General features: G+C 40.9%; 1 protein-coding gene across 1 annotated transcript in view; it reads right to left on the reverse strand.

Annotated features, from left to right (window-relative positions):
- The window catches only part of LOC120061883 (gamma-aminobutyric acid receptor subunit alpha-2-like), a 55,816-nt gene that overhangs the window by 27,915 nt on the left and 3,677 nt on the right, over positions 1-24,224 (reverse strand). Inside the window, exons 3-6 of the mRNA XM_039011660.1 lie at positions 12,709-12,776; positions 9,416-9,636; positions 8,449-8,531; positions 3,374-3,517 (exon numbers count right to left, since the gene is read on the reverse strand). Of these exons, the coding sequence (XP_038867588.1) occupies positions 3,374-3,517; positions 8,449-8,531; positions 9,416-9,636; positions 12,709-12,776 (516 nt within the window). The remainder of the gene's footprint in view (positions 1-3,373; positions 3,518-8,448; positions 8,532-9,415; positions 9,637-12,708; positions 12,777-24,224) is intronic.

Genomic DNA, 24,224 nt, shown 5'->3' on the forward strand with positions numbered 1-24,224 from the left:
CTTTCAGAACGGAGCTCCCCTGTGTGTCTGAGTGAATGGCAGCTCCTATAGCTGTGCTTCTGCTTCCTCTCCAACCGACAGAGTAGAACAGGAGTGTTCCACTCTTGCCTCCCGTAGGAGGCTGCGCACCTGTGTCTCCGAAGCCTTTGTAGTCCGATTGGTCCAAAGTAAAGTGGAGAGTCTCTTGTTTCAACAGTCAAAGCAGAATCGGTTGTTTTGTGCAGTTGGTTCCCTAGTCAGACTAGTCGCAGCTTTTACAAATAAGCTCATCAGACATGAGAGGACTGTTTCAGTATGATAGGACAGGGACTGAACATTCTTTCAGCCTCTGTTATCCACAGGCTGGGTCAACTAATAGTGTTTCGAAACCTGGGTTTCTAGTACTCTTGGGGAGACTTGGCCTATCCACAATGGGGTCTTTGGAGGATTTCATAAGAATCTAGGCCTAGTCCTTGGTTGCAAAAGAGGGGGTTCTTTGGGATGAGTGAGATGTAATTGGGGGATTTAGTAACCAAAACGGGTTGAAAACCACTGAACAAACATATGCAGCCAGCAGTGACAAGCACTAAACGTTGGCCAATTACAAAGTGATGTTGAATAAATTCCTATACATGCCCACTGTCCTTCACAGATACTCTGATTTCGTTTCTTTTCACCTTGTTGCATTTGGTGGCAGCGATGGGATCCAGGCCTGCAGGGGGAGCATGTGCTTATCTAATTGAGTGAACAACCAAGTGAAATACCGTTTTTTCTTTTCTTTTTTTGCTTTGGTAGTCTTTTCACAAGTATGTGGTAAAATTTCACAACTCTGTACAAAACTGAAAACAGATTAGCAAAAAAAGGCAATTGAAAAAAAAACGTTAGGCACATTTCAAATCACTAAGTACAACACACAAAATCACACAGTAACTTTTTCAGCAAACCTAATCAGTGTTTCATCTAAAAATACCTTTCATATAAAGTAATTGCCTTTCACAATGCAATGCTCACAATACTTTTTATATGATTCTCTTGTCATTTGTTTAAATACATTTGACCATCACTTAATCCAACTGCGCGTACAGGTTAATCACTTAACCGTTTGGTTAACCTATAGATTTTAAACTGGTTTGTCTACTATATATGGATTTTGAGAACTACAGACATACAATATGTGTTTGTAAAGTATAAACATCTAAATGACATGTATGTTACATGATAACCATACCTAATGACTACTCGTTATTGCTAATTGATTTCACGTAGTGGTAACCACATAAAACGGTGTGTGTACACTTGCAATTTCTTTCAACATGGAGCAGGATAGACGGCAAGGGAGAGGAAGAAATCAAAGAGCTTGTGGACAAGCGGCCCGTCAGAGGTGGGCATAGGTCCCATCAAAGAGGTCAAAGAGGTGGGCATGGACCCCATCAAAGGGGTCAAAGACATGGGCGTGGGCACTGTCAAAGAGGTCAACGAGGTGGGCATGGGCACCGTCAAAGAGGTAGACATCAGAGAGAGTGAGGCAGAGGACAGGGAACTGTTGTGTCAAACGAAGTCCGGGCCATCGTCGTTGACCATGTTGTAAACAGAGGCCTTACCACGGCAAAGGCTGCCAGCTTAGTTCACCCCAATTTGAAAAGTTCGACCGTCAATTTGATTATGAGAACATTTCCCCAAGAAAACTGTTAAGTCTGCAGGATATGTACTATGCTTTACCATGACATTTACAGTAAATTACATATTGTAATGCATGTAAATTCACAAAACATATTACAGTATTCTTCCAGTATGATCTATTGACAGTATACTCTGTTCTACCATCAGAATTGACAGAAGACCCCATAGTGGTGGCCGTGGCCGTGTGCTGACTGAGCAGCAGGAGTGGGCAGTGGTGGAAATAGTGAGGGCCAGGAATGAAATACGGCTGTCTGAAATAAAGCAGGCCATTGAGGAGAACGATGACACCTTTGCCAATGTGGCATCCATCAGCCCAGCAACAATCGCCCGCCTTTTGAAGAGGCACCAGGTATCTATGAAACACATTTGCCTGGTGCCTTTTGAGAGAAACAATGACTGGGTGAAACAACTGCGGGCCGAGTATGTTCAGGTACAGCACTGTATACCGTATTACTGTTACTATTAATGCACATGCTACTTCACAATATCATATTGGAACTATCCTGTAAAAATAACTAACTAAAATATATTTTTAGAGGGTGATGGTGCTTGGTGCTGCTGTGAACCATCACAAGTATATCTTTGTTGATGAAGCGGGCTTCAACCTGGCCAAAACTTGACGCCGTGGGTGGAACCTCATCGTCCAACGAGCGATCATCCAAGTGCCTGGACAACGTGGGGGAAACATCTCCATGTGCGCCAATATCTCTGAAGATGGTGTGGTAGGACGTAGGCCATTACTTGGATTCTACAACGCTGCACAACTCATTGTGTTTCTCAATTGAATTAAGCAGGTCTGTCACGGTGAAGGGGTCACCTATGTCATTGTCTGGGACAATGTCGGGTTCCATCATGCAGAGGTGGTTCAGGCATGGTTTCGGGCCCATCCCCAATTCGTGACCCTATACCTGCCCCCATACTCTCATTTGTTTTCAGCATGGTGGAAGGTGTATGAAAGCCATCCCCATGAGCGTGCCATCCTCCTGGCCATGGACGAGGCATGCAACAACATCAGTGCAGACCAATGTCAAGCTTGGATTCGCCATGCCAAATCTATTTTTCCCAGGGTGCATGAACAATGAGGACATTCATTGTGATGTGTATGAGAATTTATGGCCAAATGTTTAAGACAGGCTTGATGCAAATGAATGCGTGCTAAACATTATGTTTTATTTTGATTCATTACATTTATTATTATTATTATTTTTGCATGAATTGTAGAGGATGTCTTCATTGATCACACCTTTGATTACACATTGGATAAATATTATGGGAAATATAGATATTCTGTAAGTTTGTTGGGTAATTTAAGTGTATGTGAAAACTGTGAAATCTACTGTAATTTACAGTACTGTAGCATATCACTTTCAACACTTCTAAGGATGAGTTCAAACACGTACTATCTTGCATTGTTTGCTATTGGATTAACGTGTCGTTAAAACGACTAAATTGAAAAGATATCATTATGTGGTGTTTTGGGGATTAAACCAATATTCTTATTACATTTCATAATGAACTTATATTTTGAATCAATGGTTGTGTGGTGATGTTTACAATCCAAATGAATGCACAATGACAGGTTTGGAATGAAAGACTGGCTGCGTTACAAGTGTGACCAGTTTGGAGTTTTGTACTAAGAGTTGTGAAAATGTACCACATACTTGTGGACATAGTGCCAAAGCGAAAAAAAACCACGGTAATATCCTGAGTTTACCTGTGCTGGACTTGATGGTTTCTTGGCCTACTGTTTGGCCGAGCAGGTCGTATTGGTTCAAACGGGAGCTCTCTCCTTCCACCACCACAGAGTCGGCAGGCTTACTGGTCCAAACGTAAGTCACCTCTGACATTGTATAGGCATCTAAGATCACAAAGAGAGTAAGGGTAACACCATCAGTGTGGCATTTGAAAATAGCGCAGTGATTCATTGTCATTTCTGATAATTTAATAGAAACGTGTCTATAAAGTCACTGAACTGTTTAAGGGTTGTATCATTTCCGACAAAAAAATCTACTCCAGATGCTTATCTCAATGACTGTTGTGCATTTTGTTCTCATTACATTTTGTTAGGCAACTGAAAGAAAATGACTATTGACTTAAGAAATAAACACCTAGTATAAATGATATAGGATCCAAATCACACCATATTAGTGTGTATATATACAGTACCAGTCAAAAGTTTAGACACCTGATCATTCAAGAGTGTGCAAAGCTGTCATCAAGGCAAAGGGTTGCTACTTTAAATAATCTAAAATCTAAAATATATTTTGATTTGTTTAACACTGTTTTGGTTACAACATGATTCCATTTGTGTTATTTCACAGTTTTGATATCTCCACTATTATTCTACAATGCAGAAAATAGTAAATATATAGAAAAACCCCTGAATAGGTAGGTGTGTCCAAACTTTTGATAGGTACTGTATATACTGAGTATACAAAACATTAAGAACACCTGCTCTTTCCATGACATAGACTGACCAGGTGAATCCAGGTGAAAGCTATGATCCCTTACTGATGTTACTTGTTAAATCCACTTCAGTCAGTGTAGGTGAAGTGGAGGAGACAGGTTAAAAAAGAACTTGAGACAATTGAGTCATGGATCGTGTATGTGTGCTATTCAGAGGGTGAACAGGCAAGACAAAATATTTAAGTGCCTTTGAACGGGGTATGGTTTTAGGTGTCAAGGTTCTGGTTTGTGTCAAGAACTGCAACGCTGCTTGACAGTTTCCCGTGTGTGTCAAGAATGGTCCACCACCCAAAGGACATCCATCCAACTTGACACAACTGTGGGAAGCATTGGAATCAACATGAGCCAGCATCCCTGAGGAACGCTTTCGACACCCTGTAGAGTCCATGCCCCTACGAATTGAGGCTGTTCTGAGGGCAAAAGGGGGTGCAACTCAATGCTAGGAAGGTGTTCCTAATGTTTGGTATACTCAGTGTATATAGAAATGTCTTATCCTCTTGATATCTGTGTCTCTGTATAAGACACCCACGATAAGGAAGATGTGATGGTTTTGGCAGCCATCGCATCTTCCTAATCGTGGGTGTTTTATACAGAGACACAGATATCAAGAGTATAACACATTTCATATAGTAAACATTGACAAACAGTGAGTCATCAATGCCATTAGGGAATCATATTCTCTCCCTGCGAGTCTTGCTGCGCCATGAAAACACTTAACATATTAACTCATCTTGACATTTAAAGTAAGGCTTGTATTATTAATTGGTTATTGGCAATGGATGAGTTTCCCCCTATAGTCGATTGACGCAGCCATGCGTCAATCAATAAACATAATACAAAAATCCCCATCAAAATCTGTCTGTTTAAGCTAGAGATAGGTTCAATCCTGCACATCCGCCTATGTCGACCTTCCACATCTGCAGTGGAAAGTGACAGAGCTGCAGTGCTGTTTGGCAGACTAAGAGGCGTCCTGAAAATCGGTCTTCTCACAAACAAACGTCTGCAGCGTCTGAACGGTTTGGCCCACAAGCCCCACGGGACTCGTCTGAAGTCGGTACCGTCGATTTGACAACTTCTGTCTATAGCATCCATTATGGAAAGGGGAGACACTCACGAACACAGTGGTGTTCTCCGTTTGTTCTACGACACCCACAAGTGTCTCAATGTAACTCAGTACTGGTTTCTAAAATGAATGGAAGTATGGACATAGACTAAAAAACCTTCTTTATGATTTCTTTTTTGACTGTCTGTTTAGCCATTTATGAATGTGTTATTCACTGTGTTTCTATGGGCTACAGCAGTAAAAGACACATTCAGGCCTAAAATAAAAAATCTAATAGCTAAATGATCCATGGTATGACCATCTTAAAACTATTTCATATGTTGGCTTAGTAGAACCCCCCCCCTCCCACAGGCGTAGACTTTTAGCTTTTAGGGGTTAATAGGCCAAACATTTTACAGCCAGGAGATGGCTTGCAGTGTACTTCACAACATGCAATGTCACATACTGACTCACTAAGCTATTTTTTTTGCTTTTAAGGGCTGAAGCATCAGGTCCCATTTCTTTGTTTTGTTTATCGAAACAATTCAACACCCTCAGTGGTTATGCAATGATTATTGCTGTAACTGGCGGAAGTTTGTAGCAGCAGAAACCAAATCTATTCTTATCCTTGTGTCTTTCCTGGTCTTGATTCCCCTGTTTGTTTGTTGTGGTGTGGGATTTTATAAAGGTTTTAGGCTCAAATCAAGTGAAGTAAAGAAATTATATTCTGCCTCTTGGAAATGATAAAATGTGATGGTGTTGTTGACATGGAGGAGAGCGAGGAACAGCGCTGAATGACACCAAAAAAAAAGGTCACAGTGGTGATTCATTCAAAGCTGGTGGCCGCAACTACAGTACCAGTCAAAAGTTTGGACACACCTACAGTACTCACTGAAGGGTTTTCCTTTATTTTGACTATTTTCTACATTGTAGAATAATAGTGAAGACATCAGAACTATGAAATAACACAGTAACCTAAAAAGTGTTAAACAAATCAAAATATATTTTCTATTTGAGATTCTTCAAAGTAGCCACCCTTTGCCTTGATGACAGCATTGCACACGCTTAGCATTCTCTCAACCAGCTTCATGAGGTAGTCACCTGGAATGCATTCCAGGTAACAGGTGTACCTTGTTAAAAGTTAATTTGTGGAATTTCTTTCCTTCTTAATGTGTTTGAGCCAATCAGGCTGCTGATTATCCCGCACACCTGTCACCATCGTCAAGCGCCCCAGCGCCTCATGACACTCACCTGGACTCCATCACCTCCTTGATTATCTTCCCTATTGTAGGGTTCTGCTTTTCTTTTCTTAGTCAACCTTGTGTTCTGTTTCATTGTGTTCTGGAACGTAGCCCTGTCTTTCATTTTTGTTCATTGATTTCACCTGTGTTCGTTTCACACCTGGTCTCATCCGCTCCCTATTTAGTTCAGTTATTTCTGTTTGTATGGTTGTGGGGTATTGTTTTCTGTAATGAATACTCAGGGAGAAAAAGGTGTAGATTCACGCGCAGAGCACGGCAGATGTTTATTAAGCCTTTGCAGAAGGCAGGAATCGTGGTCAAAGGCAATGGTCATACACAGGTAGGCAGTCAAAAACAAACATACCTCACAACCATAAAAAACCCAGAAAGAACTGAACTAAATAGGGAGCTGATGAGACCAGGTGTGAAACGAACACAGGTGAAATCAATGAACAAAAATGAAAGACAGGGCTACGTTCAAGAACACAATGAAACAGAACACAAGGTTGACTAAGAAAAGAAAAGCTGAACCTTACAATAGGGAAGATAATCAAGGAGGTGATGGAGTCCAGGTGAGTGTCATGAGGCGCTGGGGCGCTTGACGATGGTGACAGGTGTGCGGGATAATCAGCAGCCTGATGACCTAGAGGCTGGAGAGGGAGTATACGTGACAGGTAAGCTACTCCAGTCTATATTTGGCCATGTGTTTTAAGTTATTGTCCTGCTGAAAGGTGAATTTGTCTCCTAGTGTCTATTGGAAAGTAGACTGAACCAGGTTTTCCTTCAGGATTTTGCCTGTGCTTAGCTCTATTCCATTTATTTTTATCCTAAAAAACAAATTAGTCTTTGTCGATGACAAGCATATCCTTAACATGATGCAGCCACAAAAAATATGGAGTGGTATTCAGTAATGTGTTGTGTTTGCCCCAAACATAATGTTTTGTATTCAGGACATAAAGTTATTTTCTTAATCACATTTTTTTGCAGTTTTACTTTAGTGCCTTTTTGCAAACATTTGGAGTATTTTTCTATTCTGTACAGGCTTCCTTCTTTTCACTTGGTCATTGAGGTTATTATTGTGAAGTAACTACAATGTAACAACATCCTCGGCTTTCTCCTATCACAGCCATTAAACTGTTTTAATGTCACCATTGGCGGTGAAATCCTTGAGCAGTTTTATTTCTCTCCAGCAACTGAGTTAGGAAGGACGCCTGTATCTTTGTAGTGACTGGGTGTATTGATACACCATCTAAAGTGTAATGAATAACTTCACCATGCTCAAAGGGATATTCAATGTTTTCTTTTTTTCTACCATCTACCAATAGGTGCCCTTCTTAGTGAGTCATTGAAATTGTTTGAAATTCACTGCTCGACTGAGGGACCTTACAAATAATTGTATGTGTGGAGTACAGAGATGAGGTAGCCATTCAAACACTATTATTGAACAAAGAATGAGTCCAACTTATTATGTAACTTGTTAAGCAATGGTTTACTCCTGAACTTATTTAGATTTTCCATAAAAAAGGGGTAGAATACTTATTGACTCAAGATATTTCAGCTTTTCATTTTTTATTAATTTGTAAACATTTCTAAAAACACAATTCCACTTTGACATTATTGGGGTATTGTGTGTAGGCCGGTGATACAAAATCTAAATCGAATCCATTTTAAATGTAGGCTGTTACACAACAAAGTGTGGAAAAGTTAAGGGGTGTGAATACTTTCGGAAGGCTCTGTATTATCCATAGAAGGATGCTTTTGGATTTTTTGTTTTACTGGGGTTTCTTAATTTACTATAGGACTCCCAATCAATTGGATCTTTAGTTCTACGGTACTTAGCACAGGCTTTATCCCTTTCTCTCAACAGATGTATTAAGTCAGACCCGGCAACATATGACACATGACCTATTGAGCAACTCCAACTAGACACATTTGATTCCTGCATGCATTTCAAATCCCACTTTCTTTTCATGAGAGTCATGCCCTGCCGCCCTCAGTGACCCTGTGTTTCTCTGCACTTGTCAATCATGCATTACTCACAGCTGCCAAACTTCAGGGGACATGAGTGGAAGTCCATGGGGAAATCTTCCAGATGCATAGGACACTCCGCGTGTACCGTCAACCTAGATACAACACACATGGAGCACAATGCGTCACTGTAACATCCAAACACACACACACCCTCGTGCCGACCAAACTGTGCAGGCATACATCCTTTTCACCTTGTTATTTTCTGCACTGTTCCATCAAATATGGTTGATGTGAACCAGTATGCAATAGTTACGGCTGTTACATCATGTAACATATGTCGTGTTTGGTAGTGTCAGAATGAACAACCAATGGAGTTGTACCAAACAAGCATGAGAGCCTCTTTTAATCTAAACTAAGGTGCAATCAGTAATAAACCAGAGTTGATGGAAGCCAAAGCTATAGGATAGAGAATGCTTATAGGGCACACAAACTATGAGTATCCCCCAGATTTATAGTGGGCTATTTCTGAAATATATTGCACTGTGTGCAGTGGAGATGCTCTCTATCTATATCAATTCCAGCCTAAAGGACCTGACAATGCTCTTTTCCTAAGTGATTCCATTCAAATAGCCTCTGACTGGGCAATGCTTTCATCTGTATTCTACAGGGACTCACTTGTCAAAATAATGTCCCCTGTCATTGGCACTGAGTGAGTCAAATATCGCAATAAATAACATAATTATTGATTTAGGGGGGTTACTGCGGCAAAGGGAGGCATACACCGAGACTGGTTCGATGAGGAGAAACAAGGGGATATGTGCTCCATGCAATGTGTGTCATGTATTCAAATGGAATTTGTTTGGGTCGAGGGTGACATTGGGGGAGATTGGGTACGGTGGTCGTACTTTTGACTGTGTTTTTCTGTTCCACATGAATTGAAAGAACACGCTAACCCTGCTACAGTAATAATATTTCATTCAACTTCATTAATCATTTCTAACACCAATTCAAATAGTTTGGTTTGAGCTGTATTTGCCTCATGGTGTAAAGTAGGGTGCCATCGTCTTGAATCCTCAGTAGTTTATTGGGCATGGTCATGTTGTGAGCCACCGACTTCTTCCCGTTGTGGAAGAACGTGTCCGGAGTCCATATTTTACTGGCCATCAAGTTGTTCAGCCGCAGTATGTCCATGGGCCCGTCGAATTTCAACCTCTCGTCTTTCCAGCTTTGCCGGAAGAACACGTCTATCGTGTATTCCTGTGGGCAGAAGGAACGTTGTTGTCAACAATCGGCAATCATCCACAGGTGACGATTACAGACAATAAAACTTTGAACCGTAAGTGCACTTAAAAAAAAGATATATAAAAATGTTTTATTGCAAATTATTTCTGCACTGTGAATATGAAACCTGCACCTTCACCTAAAAATGGCACAATATCTTCTGCTGTACCACCTGCCTTTTTGAACCTTCCTTAGCTGTCAGTCCCTACTATATTACAATTGCTCTGAAAGTTTGCCTAGCCATTAAGTGTTGGGCCAGTAACCTTAATATCACTGTTTCGAATCCCCGAGCTGACGAGGTGAAAAATCTGTCGATGTGCCCTTGAGCAAGGCGTCTGTTAAATTATTCAAATGTAAAACAGATAAATCACAAGCAGCACCTAGTGAGAGGCTGTGAAAACAGCCTGTGATGAAGCTTAGGTGGATGGCACCCTTTCTCTCTGTCTTATCCCCTCCATACAATGCAGCCCCTATAACATCCATTACTGACTCACTGCTCCTCCTGCATACACTTGGGCCTGCCATTAATCCACACCGAATGGGAGTTTTATGTTTTTTCTATAGAGCGGAGCAGCCTATACAAGGTGAGGTCCCTGGTGTTAGTGTGCCATGTACCTATCCTACCTATCCAACCCCCACTACTTGATTTAGCAGCCTAGCAGCCCTGGAGCAGTGGCGCCATGAGATACTTTGCTGAGGTAGAACAATCTCTCTCTCTCTCTCTCCTGCTTCTCCCTTCATTCTCCAAAGGATACCTGGCTTGTTACAGCCTCCAGGGCAAAGGGTACTGAAAGAGGTGTGCATGTGTCCTTACTAGCTGTGTTCAAAATCATATGAGCTGGAATGAAAAACATGCCTTAGGTGTGAGCACATCACAGCTTATGAGACCACATGTGCAATGAAAACAGTCAATTCATCATTTTACCTTCAGCCACTAGCGATTTGATGGCAACAACAGATAACAATATTCTGTGCTTTATCAAAGTAGATTTGCACCTCATGTAGTCCACTGGACTCCGTATAGAAATCCCAAAGATTGCTATGTGGTGTTATCAATCATGTCACGCCCTGACCATAGAGAGCGTTTTATTCTCTATTTTGGTTAGTTCGGGGTGTGACTAGGGTGGGTGATCTAGTGTGTTGATTTCTATGTTGGCCTGGTATGGTTCCCAATCAGAGGCAGCTGTTTATCATTGTCTCTGATTGGGGATCATATTTAGGCAGCCATTTCACCACTGTGTTTTGTGGGATCTTGTTTGTGTGTAGTTGCCTGTGAGCACTCCATGACTTCATGTTTCGTTTGCTGTTTATTGTATTTGTGAGTTTCCTTTATTAAACATGTGGAACCCAAATCACGCTGCACGTTGGTCTGAGTATATTTCCAGTTCGTACGACGATCGTGACACTACAAGCTACCATCAACCATGCACACATTAATAAATTATAATATTGATAGTCTCCCTAGGCGTGTAAGGCATGGCTTTGCATCAAGATGATCGTACACATCTTAAGTTAACGCTCCTTACCACGACATGGGACACACTCGCCTAGTGAATACTTAATGGGAACTTATGCCTAATGTATATGTTGCTTTTAGGGGTGATAGGGTTTGAATTCTGCATTGCTCGTCAAATATCATAAATGTTTCATAGATAACAGCTGATTCGTAGTTGTTGGAGCCAATTTGGGTGCATCTTATATTACGGTAATATTCAGGCAATTACACTCCCAGCCACACAGACAACATATACAGAACTAACACACAGGCCAAAACGGCTCCTACAATAATGTTCATTTAAAGAATGGCTCACGCTGGATATTGCCATTTTAAAAACGGGTGTGAGTGTGGAATGAGAAATCGGTGAGTGTATTTTCTTGAATACAAGCCCAAGATAAATGAAGAAGTGACTTGAATAACGAGTCGATAAAAAAATATATATATATTTGTATTTTTATAAGACAAAACTGTCAAAGGAATAGGCACGGCTCCGAGTGGAGGAAGAGAACACATCTCTCTCTCTATAGTAAGACTGCTAAAGGTGTTGGCGTGAGGAGAAAACGATGTATAGAGATGAGCTCCAGGGAAGAAGAAAGAAGGGGACAATTCTGCCTTTGAAAATAAACTAAGAAAACAACATCAAAAGAAGAGAATGGAAGGAGAATCTGAGAGAGAGTGACAGATATAATATTGCTGTACCAAACGGAGTCCAGACAGTGAAAGAGCACTCAGGATGAAGAAGGGTAGAACAATGTAGCAAAGGTAGCAACACAATGGGAATAAATCACATGTGCGCCTTATCGCTCCTTTTCTCTCTCCCTCATTCTTCCAGAACCTGATTTAAACATGTCCCTTGAACAGTGAAATTGAATAGGGGACGCAAGCTGGAGCATTGGCTACAGAGATCTTAAGTCTGCTGTGGAGGAAAGCGAAGGGGAAAGATTGAGGTTTTGAAAGGTAACAAGGTGTGATGCCTGGCCAGAGAAGAGAAAGAGAGGAGCGAATGGATTGTCCGGGGGAAGAGAGAGGGAGAGAGGGGTCTCTTGGCTATGTTTGAAGCCAGGGCCCTTTGAAGACGATCAGGGGAGCCCTAATCTTAAGGCGTCAGTGTTAGGGGGGGGCTTTGGTGCTCCACTAGAGCCAGGCAAAGCTGCTTGGAACAAACACAAACACCAGGGTCCTATTCATTTGGCACAAAACGGACGGAAACAGGAAGGGGCAAACGGAATCCGTCCAGTGAGAAATGCTTGTTTTGATATGGTGTGCCCTAATGAATACGACCAGGACTAAGAGGTCCAAATAAGCGACAGAAAGGAAAATGGTGCGGAATGATGTCATGGTTTTGCAATGAAACAGTAAACAAAATACCTGAAATGGCATAATCAGAATTGGGTTTTTCTATATTCTTCCATTCACATTGCCCATTCCAGCACAGTTACAGCAACTATGGTGAATGCGTAACCAGCCCAGCCCAGTACAGCTTGGCTTGGTTCAGCACAGTTTGGCTCAGTGGGGTAACAGGTCCTTGTAAGATTAGAATGTGGTCTCACCATGTCTGTATCTGAAACTGGGCCAAAGCTGGTGACGTAGACATTGGTATTCACCTCTGTCACACGATCTGAAAAACATAATAACAAGGAGGATTAAAATAGAACAAACAAAGGCGGATCATGAGACCATTTCTTCCTCGCTGAACATGAATAAACAGATCTATTACTAGACACTTCAGTATGAATTACTGAAGCTCATATTTTGAGTGGCACTTCCCTGCGTTGCAGTAAAACAACACTTCATTTTTTACTCCTAACGACACCATCCCGTCAGGCCTACCTCTGTTCAGAGAAAACAACAGCACACACATTTTGGTTTCTCTCCTGGGCAACTCTTTCATTAAGTTAATCTCTTATACGCTTGGGTAATTTCTTAAAAAAGCTTTCAGGCTTTACAAGTATCCTCTGCTGCACACACACACACAGCAACTCACACACAGTAACTCACACAGACACGAACTCATGTGTATTCTAAAGAGGTTCTCATTATCCTAAAATAAAGTGCTCTCATGCAAGGCGACTCGGCGAGCGAGAGCAGGCCCAGTGTGCTCACTGCGTTTGCTGACAAATGACACACAGACGTGTAATGGATATGCTTATTATTTATGAACTAGTACATATCGAGAGGAACAGACGGCTCGTTGGGTAATGTGTGCAATACATTTAGCAATACATACCCTGGATTGCACTATAGAATAGGTGTTTAAAGGTCCAATGCAGCCATTTTGATCTCAATCTCAAATTATTTCTGGGTAACAATTAAGTACCTTACTATGATAGTTTTCAATTAAAATGGTCAAAAAGAAACAAAAATTGCTTAGCAAAGAGCAATTTCTCCAGGAATAGTTTAGCTAGGACTGCCTAAGTGGGGAGGGGGAAAATGTGAAATGAGCTGTTATTGGCAGAGAGGTTGGAAACTCTCTTTCTTTTATCAACACATTTACCGCATGGTGATTTCACACATCAATCGAAGACATGTGCTACTGAAATTGCATATGGTTATATTATGTAAGAACAATTGTGCAACACAAATAAAAATAATATTTGATAACAAATTCGCTTTCTCCCGTGTTGGCTAGTGTTCGCAGTCCGCGGTTCTGAAACACATCAGTGCGCTGTTTAATCGGCGCCTTTTCCTAGACCATGTTGCTATGTGCATAATAGCGAAGTTAACCAGCTTATTGGTGTTGAGAACAATGCGGCTGAGGCAGCAGCGGAGTTATGAGACGAGAAAACAGCCCTTGCCTTAATTGTCTAAGAAAAGTGAGAAGAGAGAGAAACTCCAACTTCACTAGGTCTATAATCAATAGCCTAACTGTTAAATGTGCCTGGCTTTATAAATCATCCATGTACTGTATACAGTTGAAGTCGGAAGTTTACATACACCTTAGCCAAATACATTTAACCTCAGTTTTTCACAATTCCTGACATTTAATCTCAGTAAAATTTCCCTGTCTTAGGTCAGTTAGGATGCCCACTTTACTTTAAGAATGTGAAATGTCAGAATAATAGTAGAGAAAATGATTTATTTCAGCTTTCATTTCTTTCATCACATTCCCAGTGGGTCAGACGTTTACATACACTCAATTAGTATTTGGTATCATTGCATTTAAATTGTTTAACTTGGGTCAAACGTTTCAGGTAGCCTTCCTCAAGCTTCCCACAATAAGTTGGATGAATTTTGGCCCATTCCTCCTGACAGAGCTGGTGTAACTGAGTCAGGTTTCTAGGCCTCCTTTTCAGTTCTGCCCACACATTTTCTATAGGTTGAGGTCAGGGCTTTGTGATGGCCACTCCAATACCTTGACTTTGTTGTCCTTAAGCCATTTTGCCACAACTTTGGAAGTATGCTTTGGGTCATTGTCCATTTGGAAGACCCATTTGCAACCAAGCTTTAACTTCCTGACTAATGTCTTGAAATGTTGCTTCAATATATCCACATAATTTTTATTTTTCAAATAAAATAACAAAGCGACCGTTGAATAATTAGCGTAAACAATAAATAGGCCTAAACCATTACATTTCACAAATGAATGCGACTTTTTTTGGTCTTTGCTGTAATAAAGGCTTTACAAAAATACGTTACAACAGACACTCCGGTACGCTTATAATATATTTATTGTTATTTACATTGTTTCAAACAGTTATATTGTAATCAAACAGCCAAGCTTTAACTTCCTGACTGATGTCTTGAAATGTTGCTTCAATATATCCACATAATTTTCCTACCTCATGATGCCATCTATTTTGTGAAGTGCACCTCCTGCAGCAAAGCATCCCCACACATGATTCTGTCACCCCCGGGCTTCACGGTTGGGATGGTGTTCTTCGGCTTGCAAGCTTCCCCCTTTTTCCTCCAAACATATCGATGGTCATTATGGCCAAACAGTTCAATTTCTGTTTCATCAGACCAGAGGACATTTCTCCAAAAAGTATGATCTTTGTCCCCATGTGCAGTTGCAAACCGTAGTCTGGCTTTTTTTATGGCGGTTTTGGAGCAGTGGCTTCTTCCTTGCTGAGCGGCCTTTCAGGTTATGTCGATATAAGACTTATTTTACTGTGGATATAGATACTTTTGTACCTGTTTCCTCCAGCATCTTCACAAGGTCCTTTGCTGCTGTTCTGGGATTGATTTGCACTTTTCGCACCAAAGTACGTTCATCTCTAGGAGACAGAACGCGTCTCCTTCCTGAGCGGTATGATGGCTGCGTGGTCCCATGGTGTTTGTACTTGCGTACTATTATTTGTACAGATGAACGTGGTACCTTCAGGCATTTGGAAATTGCTCCCAAGGATGAACCAGAATTTTTTTCTGAGGTCTTGGCTTATTTCTTTTGATTTTCCCATGATGTCAAGCAAAGAAGCACTGAGTTTGGAGGTAGTACTTAAAATACATCCACAGGTACACCTCCAATTGACTCAACTTATGTCAATTAGCCTATCCGAAGCTTCTAAAGCCATGACATCATTTTCTGGAATTTTCCAAGCTGTTTAAAGGCACAGTCAACTTAGTGTATGTAAACTTCTGACCCACTGGAATTGTGATACAGTGAATTATAAGTGAAATAATCTGTCTGTAAACAATTGTTGGAAAAATGACTTGTGTCATGCACAAAGTAGATGTCCTAACCGACTTGCCAAAACTATAGTTTCTTAACAAGAAATGTGTGGAGTGGTTGAAAACAAGTTTTAATGACTCCATTCTAAGTGTATGTAAACGTCAACTTCAACTGTATCTATAGAAATAAGACAGATCCTGCTTCTGTTGCCTGTTTGAGTGTTTGTTTTAATAGCCTACTGATTCCGTGGGCACCAAGCCTCACGCAACCACATATCGGATAAAGAACTTCACAAATGTGGCTGTTTATAATCTTTGCTATGCTGTAATAACAGCTTTACATTTTTTGTGTGTTAGACCAGCCTCTCTGGTATTATTTATATTCTAATTGAAATGTTGTTTACACTATTCCAAATTGTCTGAATAAAAAAAAATAAAAAAAATAATCCTCCATTTTCCTTGATCTCCTTCTTATTGTTATTATTATGATCATCATTATAATAAAAAGTAATATCATTAGAATTAATAGGCTTAGTGTAGTATCCTTGTATAACCACCATCAAGCTGTAGGCCTAAGAGTGCGTCCTGTTTAGTCTTAATACCGTAACTTACTATATTTCAATACTTACAGTATATAGGCTACTGTATCAATCAATCATTTATTAGTTCATGTCATCACACAGTATAGGAGTCATTCATGATTTTAAATGCAATCAAGCATTTTTGTTTTCAAATAAAATAACAAAGCGACCGTTGAATAATTAGCGTAAACAATAAATAGGCCTAAACCATTACATTTCACAAATGAATGCGACTTTTTTTGGTCTTTTGCTGTAATAAAGGCTTTACAAAAATACGTTACAACAGACACTCCGGTACGCTTATAATATATTTATTGATATTTACATTGTTTCAAACAGTTATATTGTAATCAAACAGCAACTGTTTGGCACACAAAATATGCACTCAGTGCCTGCTCCTTACCTTCTTTTTCTTGATCTCCAGCATTTTCCACAACTAGTCAAATTTATTCCACACATCTGACTTCCCCTTTACCTCCTGAGCAACCAGTAAGCATTCCCCCGTTTCAAGTTCATTTGTCACGTCCTCTGCATCCATTTTCCTGTCACGTGTTAGTGTTCAGAGTTTGTTATAACCAATTTATTGATGCGATTATGGGAATGTCTTTTTATTTTTTATTATGGATTTCGGGAACATAACTTTTCAGTCAGAAATGTCTGTAATTATGTTGCAGCTTTAGCAACACGAAGCGCGTGATACACCCTGTTGATGTTCTGTGGTTGTCTCTGCAGCAGGGATGAGAGAGAGACAAAGAGTGCTGGTCACACAGTCACTCGCTGTCTTTTTTTTTTAACACAGCACAGCAAGTCTGAGCCAGGCTCGGCACAATCAAATCAATTGCGGTCGGACTCCCTCTAGTCATTTGTGTGTCTTAATTATTTAATCAAACAGTTCGCTTAAAGCATCAGACAAGCTCCGTGCATATATTGAAGTTGATTTGATTAAAACACATAGGATTTGTCTATATATGGAAAAATACACGTTTAAAAATATAGATGAATCAATTGGTCGAAAGAACCGAAAACCATTTTATGTCGGGGACAGCCCTAGTCTTTTCAAACAGCTCTTACACTAAAAAGGCATTATAATCATGTTCACAATTTCACAGTATTTTTCCAACCTCATAGCGTGGAAATATATATACACAGGAAAATCACATTTTTGACTGCACTGGCCCTTTAAGTGTGTAAACCACACATTATTATGGATGGTTATCCACTGTATTTAAGACTACGGGCAGGACTGGGTATCTAAAATGGGGCTTCCATGTCTTGTGATGGTTATGTTGGGGTGGAGATGCAGTGCCTTCGGAAAGTATTCAGACCCCTTGACTTTATCTACATTTTGTTACGCTACAGCCTTATTCTAAAATTGATTTAAAAAATGTTCCCCATCATCAGTCTACACACAATACCCCATAATGACAAAGCAAAAACAGTTTTTTAGAAATGTTTGCTAATATATTAAAAATTAAAAACGGAAATATCACGTTTACATAAGGATTCAGACCCTTTACACAGTACTTTGTTGAAGCACCTTTGGCGGCGATTAGAGCTTCAAGTCTTCTTGGGTATGACGCTACAAGCTTGACACGCCTGTTTTTAGGGAGTTTCTCCCATTCTTCTCTGCAGATCCTGTCAAGTTCTGTCTGTTTGGATGGGGAGCATTGCTGCACAGCTATTTTCAGGTCTAACCAGCGACGTTGGATCAGGTTTAAGTCCGGGCTCTGGCTGTGCCACTCAAGTACATTCAGAGATTTGTCCTGAAGCCACTACTGCGTTGTCTTGGCTGTGTACTTAGGGTCGTTGTCCTGTTGGAAGGTGAACCTTCGCCCCAGTCTGAGGTCATGAGAGCTCTGGAGCAGGTTTTCTTCAAGGAGCTCTCTGTACTTTGCTCCGTTCACCTTTGCCTCGATCCTGACTAGTCTTCTGGTCCCTGCCGCTGATAAACATCCCCACAGCATGATTTTGCCACCACCATGCTTCACCATAGGTATTTTTTTTATTTAACCTTTATTTAACAAGGCAAGTCTTAAGAACAAATTCTTATTTTACAATGACAGCCTGCCCCAGCCAAACCCACCCCTAACACGGACGACACTGGGGCAATTGTGCGCCGCTCTATGGGACCCCCGATCACAGCCGGTTGTGATACAGCCCGGGATCTAACCAGAGTATGTAGTGATGCTTCTAGCACACAGAGATGCAGTGCCTTAGAACGCTACGCCACTCGGGTGCCAGGTTTCCTCCAGACGTGACGCTTGGCATTCAGGCCAAAGAGTTCAATATTGGTTTCATCAGACCAGAGAATCTTGTTTCTCATGGTCTGAGAGTCTTTAGGTGCCTTTTGGCAAACTCCAAGCAGGCTGTCATGTGCCTTTTAATGAGGAGTGGCTTCGGTCTGGCCACTCTACCACAAAGGCCTGATTGGTGGAGTTCTGGAGAGATGGTTGTCCTTCTGGAAGGTTCTTCCATCTCCACATAGGAACTCTAGAGCTCTATCAGAGTGACCATCGGTTCTTGGTCACCTCCCTGACCAAGGCCCTTCTCACCCGATTGCTCAGTTTGGCCGGCCGGCCAGCTCTAGGAAGTGTCTTGGTGGTTCTAAACTTCTTCCATTTAAGAATGATGGAGGCCACTGTGTTCTTGGGGACCTTAAATGCTGCAGAAATGTTCTGGTACCCTTCCCCAGATCTGTGCCTCTACACAATCCTGTCTCGGAGCTCTACGGACAATTCATTCGACCTCACGGCCTGGTTTTTACTCTGACATGCACTGTCAACTGTGGGACCTTATATGGACAGGCGTGCCTTTCCAAATCGTGTCCAATCAATTGAATTTACCACAGGTCGACTCCAAACAAGTTGTAGAAACATCAAGGATGATCAATGAAAAAAGGATGCACGAGTCTCATAGCAAAGGGTCTGAATACTTATGTAAATAAGGTATATCTGTTTTACATTTTTTATAAATTTGAAAAAATTCAAAAAAATTGTTTTCACTTTGTCATTATGGGGTATTGTGTTTAAATTGCTGAGGAGTTTTTTTCATGTAATCAAGTTTAGAATACGGTAGTAACGTAACAAAATGTGGAAAAAGTCAAAGGGTTCGAATACTTTCTGAATGCATATGTGTGGATGAAAACACCTTGCTGTGTGCAGACTCACACTAGATGAATAAATACACTAGATATGTAGTATGAAATACATATCTGAAATATGACTCCACTGACAGTGACCCTGATGTAGCCCGTTTTAATGTGAGACCTTTACAATACAGTAATGCCCTGTTTTAACCTGTGGATAGAGATCCTATAATACACTGCTCTATGATTCTATGGTCAAGCCTACAGTCAATAACACCATAGAACTAAATCATCAAAATAAATAGCAGCAGCATGTTCTTATTCAATGGAAAAGTAAACCAAATCATGAAAAAAAAATTACTGTTACGTACAAATAATGCATACTTCATACAAAGGAGCGGAGGCCCTTGAGGACAAATCACTTATTTATTATTTAGAAAAGAATCCAGAAAAAAATGTACTGAGTTACGTACAAATGATGCATACTTAGCACAAAGAAGTGGCTCTTGGGGATAAATCGCTTGTTTTATTATTTAGAAAAGAAACCAGAGTGCATTTGAAGCCTGAGGATGTGAGGCCACTTTATTTATAGTATCAAGTAATGTAGGTTCACTTCTTCAGCTCAGACATACCACAGCGAGTGGTCTAGTCAAGTTCCCTTAGCTTGTCATTTATATGTGTTTAGACTTCCGACCGAGCTATCAAATGTCTAACTAAACTATAGTAAACAAGCAAACTGAATATATGAGTGCACTATTTATAGTTCAATACAAAAACCGTATATATAAAATGAGATATTGTTCCTTCAATTAACGTGGAACACGGCTGTATGAGACAGAGAGGTCAAGAAATACAACACAGATAAAAGGGGTGACAATCACACCTGGTCTCCCCTTTTTTATATGACGCACAACAACATTTACAAGGAAGCATGTATATGACCTGCCTGCCAGGCAAACTTACATATCCTCCAATACCTAATATACTGTAGCTGCTCTAAATGACATGAATAGTCTCTCAATACTGTACTGAAAAGGAGGAAAATGTGCATTAGTTAGGAGCGTCAAGAAATCAAGAGTTTCCCTAGGTGCACATGTGAGGTGTTGGGGTTGTGTGCGTTTCTGACCCTCGTATGGACCAGTCAGCAGCTACGCCTGGTTAAACAATCAGACTGGAAACACAGAGGATTAAAGGTGCAGGTTTGCAGGTTATTCTGCCGCTGCTGCTTCTGCTGCTGGGTTGTGTAGTTCTCAAATAAAGACAACAACAGAACACACATGCAGTTTCTGTTTCAACGATTGGTAATGAAGTTGTTTTGGCTAGGGGGTATGGTACATTTGAAAGGAAACCTGGACACAAATCAAAGAGAACTCTTGGGGGAAACTCTAGGGGGAAAATGCAATGCACTTTCTAAAAACAAAAGTGAAGACCGACACTATTAATATGCAACACAAAAATATTCTGTTATTCATCGGAAGTCAAATGCGTCTCTGGCATCTAACATTTGTCGAACAGATGGCAAAACAAATGCAGCATCAAATAGTACTTTCTTCATAAGCCACTCAATTTTGGGTTGCAGAAGTCTGCGGATGATTCAGTACCTCTAGGCATGGAGAATTGTTTTTTTCTCCATAGAGAAAGTATGTCAGTGCTTCTATACCATACTGCCATCCAGGCAACCCTTCCCAGCTTTTCCCCAAGCCAAAAACAAAGACTATCACCCATATGGCAGATGCTAGTTTTGAGCTGATGGCCCCCTGAATCTCAACTTAAATGTAAAATGGCACCAGATTCTGTGGGAGGCCCGGGCTCTGGGGCCACCTGGAAATGAGACAGGATGGAGCAATGGAGGGAGAGGTGGAGAGGTGGGTGGATGGTGGAGGGAGGAAGAGGCATCTTCTCATGATGGAAGGTGATTCTTTCATAGCCATACAATGAAGACGCTTCAACAAATAATTGTATTAATCGTAGTAGTACGATCTCACAAAGACACTACACTTCAAGCGAGGACTATTCGGCACTATCATACCACTTCTTCTCAGTGCTTCTAAATAACACATTTGATCGTAAAAATTAAAATATTTTCTTTCTCCAGGTCAGTTGCTACTAATCCATCCCATCCTCCTCCATCATTGATTCATGTGCTGTGCTGTTTATCATCATCACACCATTATGTCAGTAATACCTTCTGTTACTGGACCTAGACTAGCCAATTAAACTATACTCCAGGAATTTACAATGGAGTTGAGTGGCGACTAGTGTTGGCGAACTAGAGCTCCGATGTCACATAAAATAAACATCAGCGCCAACAGAATAGCCCATAATTACACCCATTGTTCTATGTAATTGCGGGCTATTCTTGAGTGCTGAAATCAGTCGTTTTTTGATTAAAAAAACATCATTTTAGGAGACGTCAGAGCTCAAGTCTGCCCGCACTAGGCGCCAATCAGCTATATCGTGGAGTTGAGTTTAGTCGGCTAGACCTAGGCACACATTCACATTCACCTTCAGCTCAATCAATACTTTCCTCTAGAGGGCAACGTAATCATTAGGCGGAGGTTTATGCTGACCAAGTGTTTATCCTTTATGAGCTTGTTAAAGGCTAGAACACACACACACATTGACCCACACGTACACATGCACACACACACACAGGGTAAAGTGTCAAGGCGGTGAAAGATAACTCCAGTGTCTAGCTAGCCACTAGCCCTACACGGAGTTCTTTGCTGGTACATGGAAAGAACCAGTGGTAGTGGTGGTCAGCAATGAGATGTCTGACACTGTACATCAACCAATATCCATGATGATGCCCGAGGGCCGGTGTTCCATCACATAACGCTTCCCCGTCAGAACGCGTACCCCCTACAGATCTCATATTGGCAGAGTGAGATTTTGGCACTAAACTGTGAAAATACACCTCAATTGGTTATCAAAAACGGAAGGAGCGGCATGTTCAACCAATTTAGTTACTGTGGTTAGATGGATAGATAGCTATGAAACATTAACCATTTGTGATTCCATGCACAAATTATACAAAACATGGATGTAGCAGTATCACCACAAGTATTCAGGAGCATGGTAGCAGGTTACTGGTATCTCAGTTGACATTAGCAATGTGGACATTACATGTTGTCGTACCTCTAAAGAGAGAGCCTTCAAACGTCTGGTGAGTCTGAGTGTCCTAAATGCATTACTAAAACCACCTCAATCAAACAAGTATGTCATAAATGTTTGTTGAAATTCATGTACGTCGGAGTTGGTGTTTTGTGTCTTGATTCATCTTTTTTTATTTATGTTGGGCATTATGTCCCAGGCGATGTCATGTCTAGTTTAGTGGATCCATGTCTGTGAAATGTTAAGTTGTCTATTTTCGATTGTCTAAAGAAACTACAATCACCATTCAGATATCATTGCAGTGAAAGCTAACGAGATCGAGAGAATAACGAGGTTCACACATCCCCAGTCCAGGCCAGAGCAGACGATGACGTCTGGTATTGATGATGGATGTGTGCTGGGTCGGGGTCAAAGTGCACAGGTCAAAGTTTACTGAGGAGGAGGACTGAAAGCAACCAAGGTTATTCCAACAGATACAACTATAAATCAAGGGTTAAGACATAATGGGCCAAAACGACGGGCAGGTGATTTGCCCTGTTTGCGCAGGAGAACAGAATTGACAAACACATAATGAGAATGCTATACTGTACAGACTGTATGTCCACCTCAGGCAGACAGAAATGTATCTGTTAAGGACCCAAGGGCAGATTATATATCATAAATCAAAATATTCTCCTCATTTCTCATTAGCTTTTAATTGTTATTACAGCTAATGGTCAAACAAAGTATATTTGATGATAGCACATTCTGTGTAGGTTTACTGTACCACCCATTTATAAATTCGGCTTGCTACACCAACGCAAAACTACTTGTCATTCTGTGCAATACAATTTCCACACCATTTTTAAAATGCCGCAGTGATTGCCATTTAGTTTATTGGATAATATCCTTGATCTACACCTAGTACTAAAATATAGTTTATGATCTGTCGTCACATTTACAGATTTTAGTTGATGGTTGCTGGGTGTGTAGATAAATATAGAATGTCTTAACCGGGTCGAGCGTGGTGCTGACGTCAAGGAGTGAGGGTTTGATTCTGAATTCAGGAGCTTTGGATGCCGACCAATACAACTTTGTAGGATAAGGAACCTATCTACCATCATTAAATCAACGCCCATTCATTTCTGATTGGATATATTCTCCTATTTCCAGGCGTAAGGGTAAACACAGATTGATGGAGTGGACTGCACTGATCTCTTATTTTTAAAGCGTGTCTTTGTGTCTACTGAAGGTTCCTAAATAGACCAGCATGCCACACCACAGAGCGTCACTTGTTTTCCCAGGTGGACTATGTGCTAGTGCAGCAAATAGCCCACTTGATAAGGCGCCAGCCAATATCTTGATACTGTGGATTGAGAACAGCTGTAATATAAACAGGGCAGTTTCCTAATAAAGTGTTAAGGGAACCTTTTCTCTGTAGGGTGGTGGTAGTGGTCTGTAGCTGAACTACTGTGTAATAGTGTTATCGTGTACGGCAACAATTACAGTATTCACATGCTGTTGCCTCTGGGGAAAAGCTATTGAAACGTTGTCTCCTGCTGACTAGACAACACTACCTTTACCAAACAGGACTGCGTCCCAAATGACACCCTATTCAATTTATTGTACACTACTTTTGACCAGGGCCTATAGTGCTCTGGTCAAAAGTGGTGCACTGTGGAGAGAATAGGATGCCATT

Source organism: Salvelinus namaycush, chromosome 17, assembly GCF_016432855.1.
Source record: "Salvelinus namaycush isolate Seneca chromosome 17, SaNama_1.0, whole genome shotgun sequence".
Classification (NCBI taxonomy): domain Eukaryota; kingdom Metazoa; phylum Chordata; class Actinopteri; order Salmoniformes; family Salmonidae; genus Salvelinus; species Salvelinus namaycush.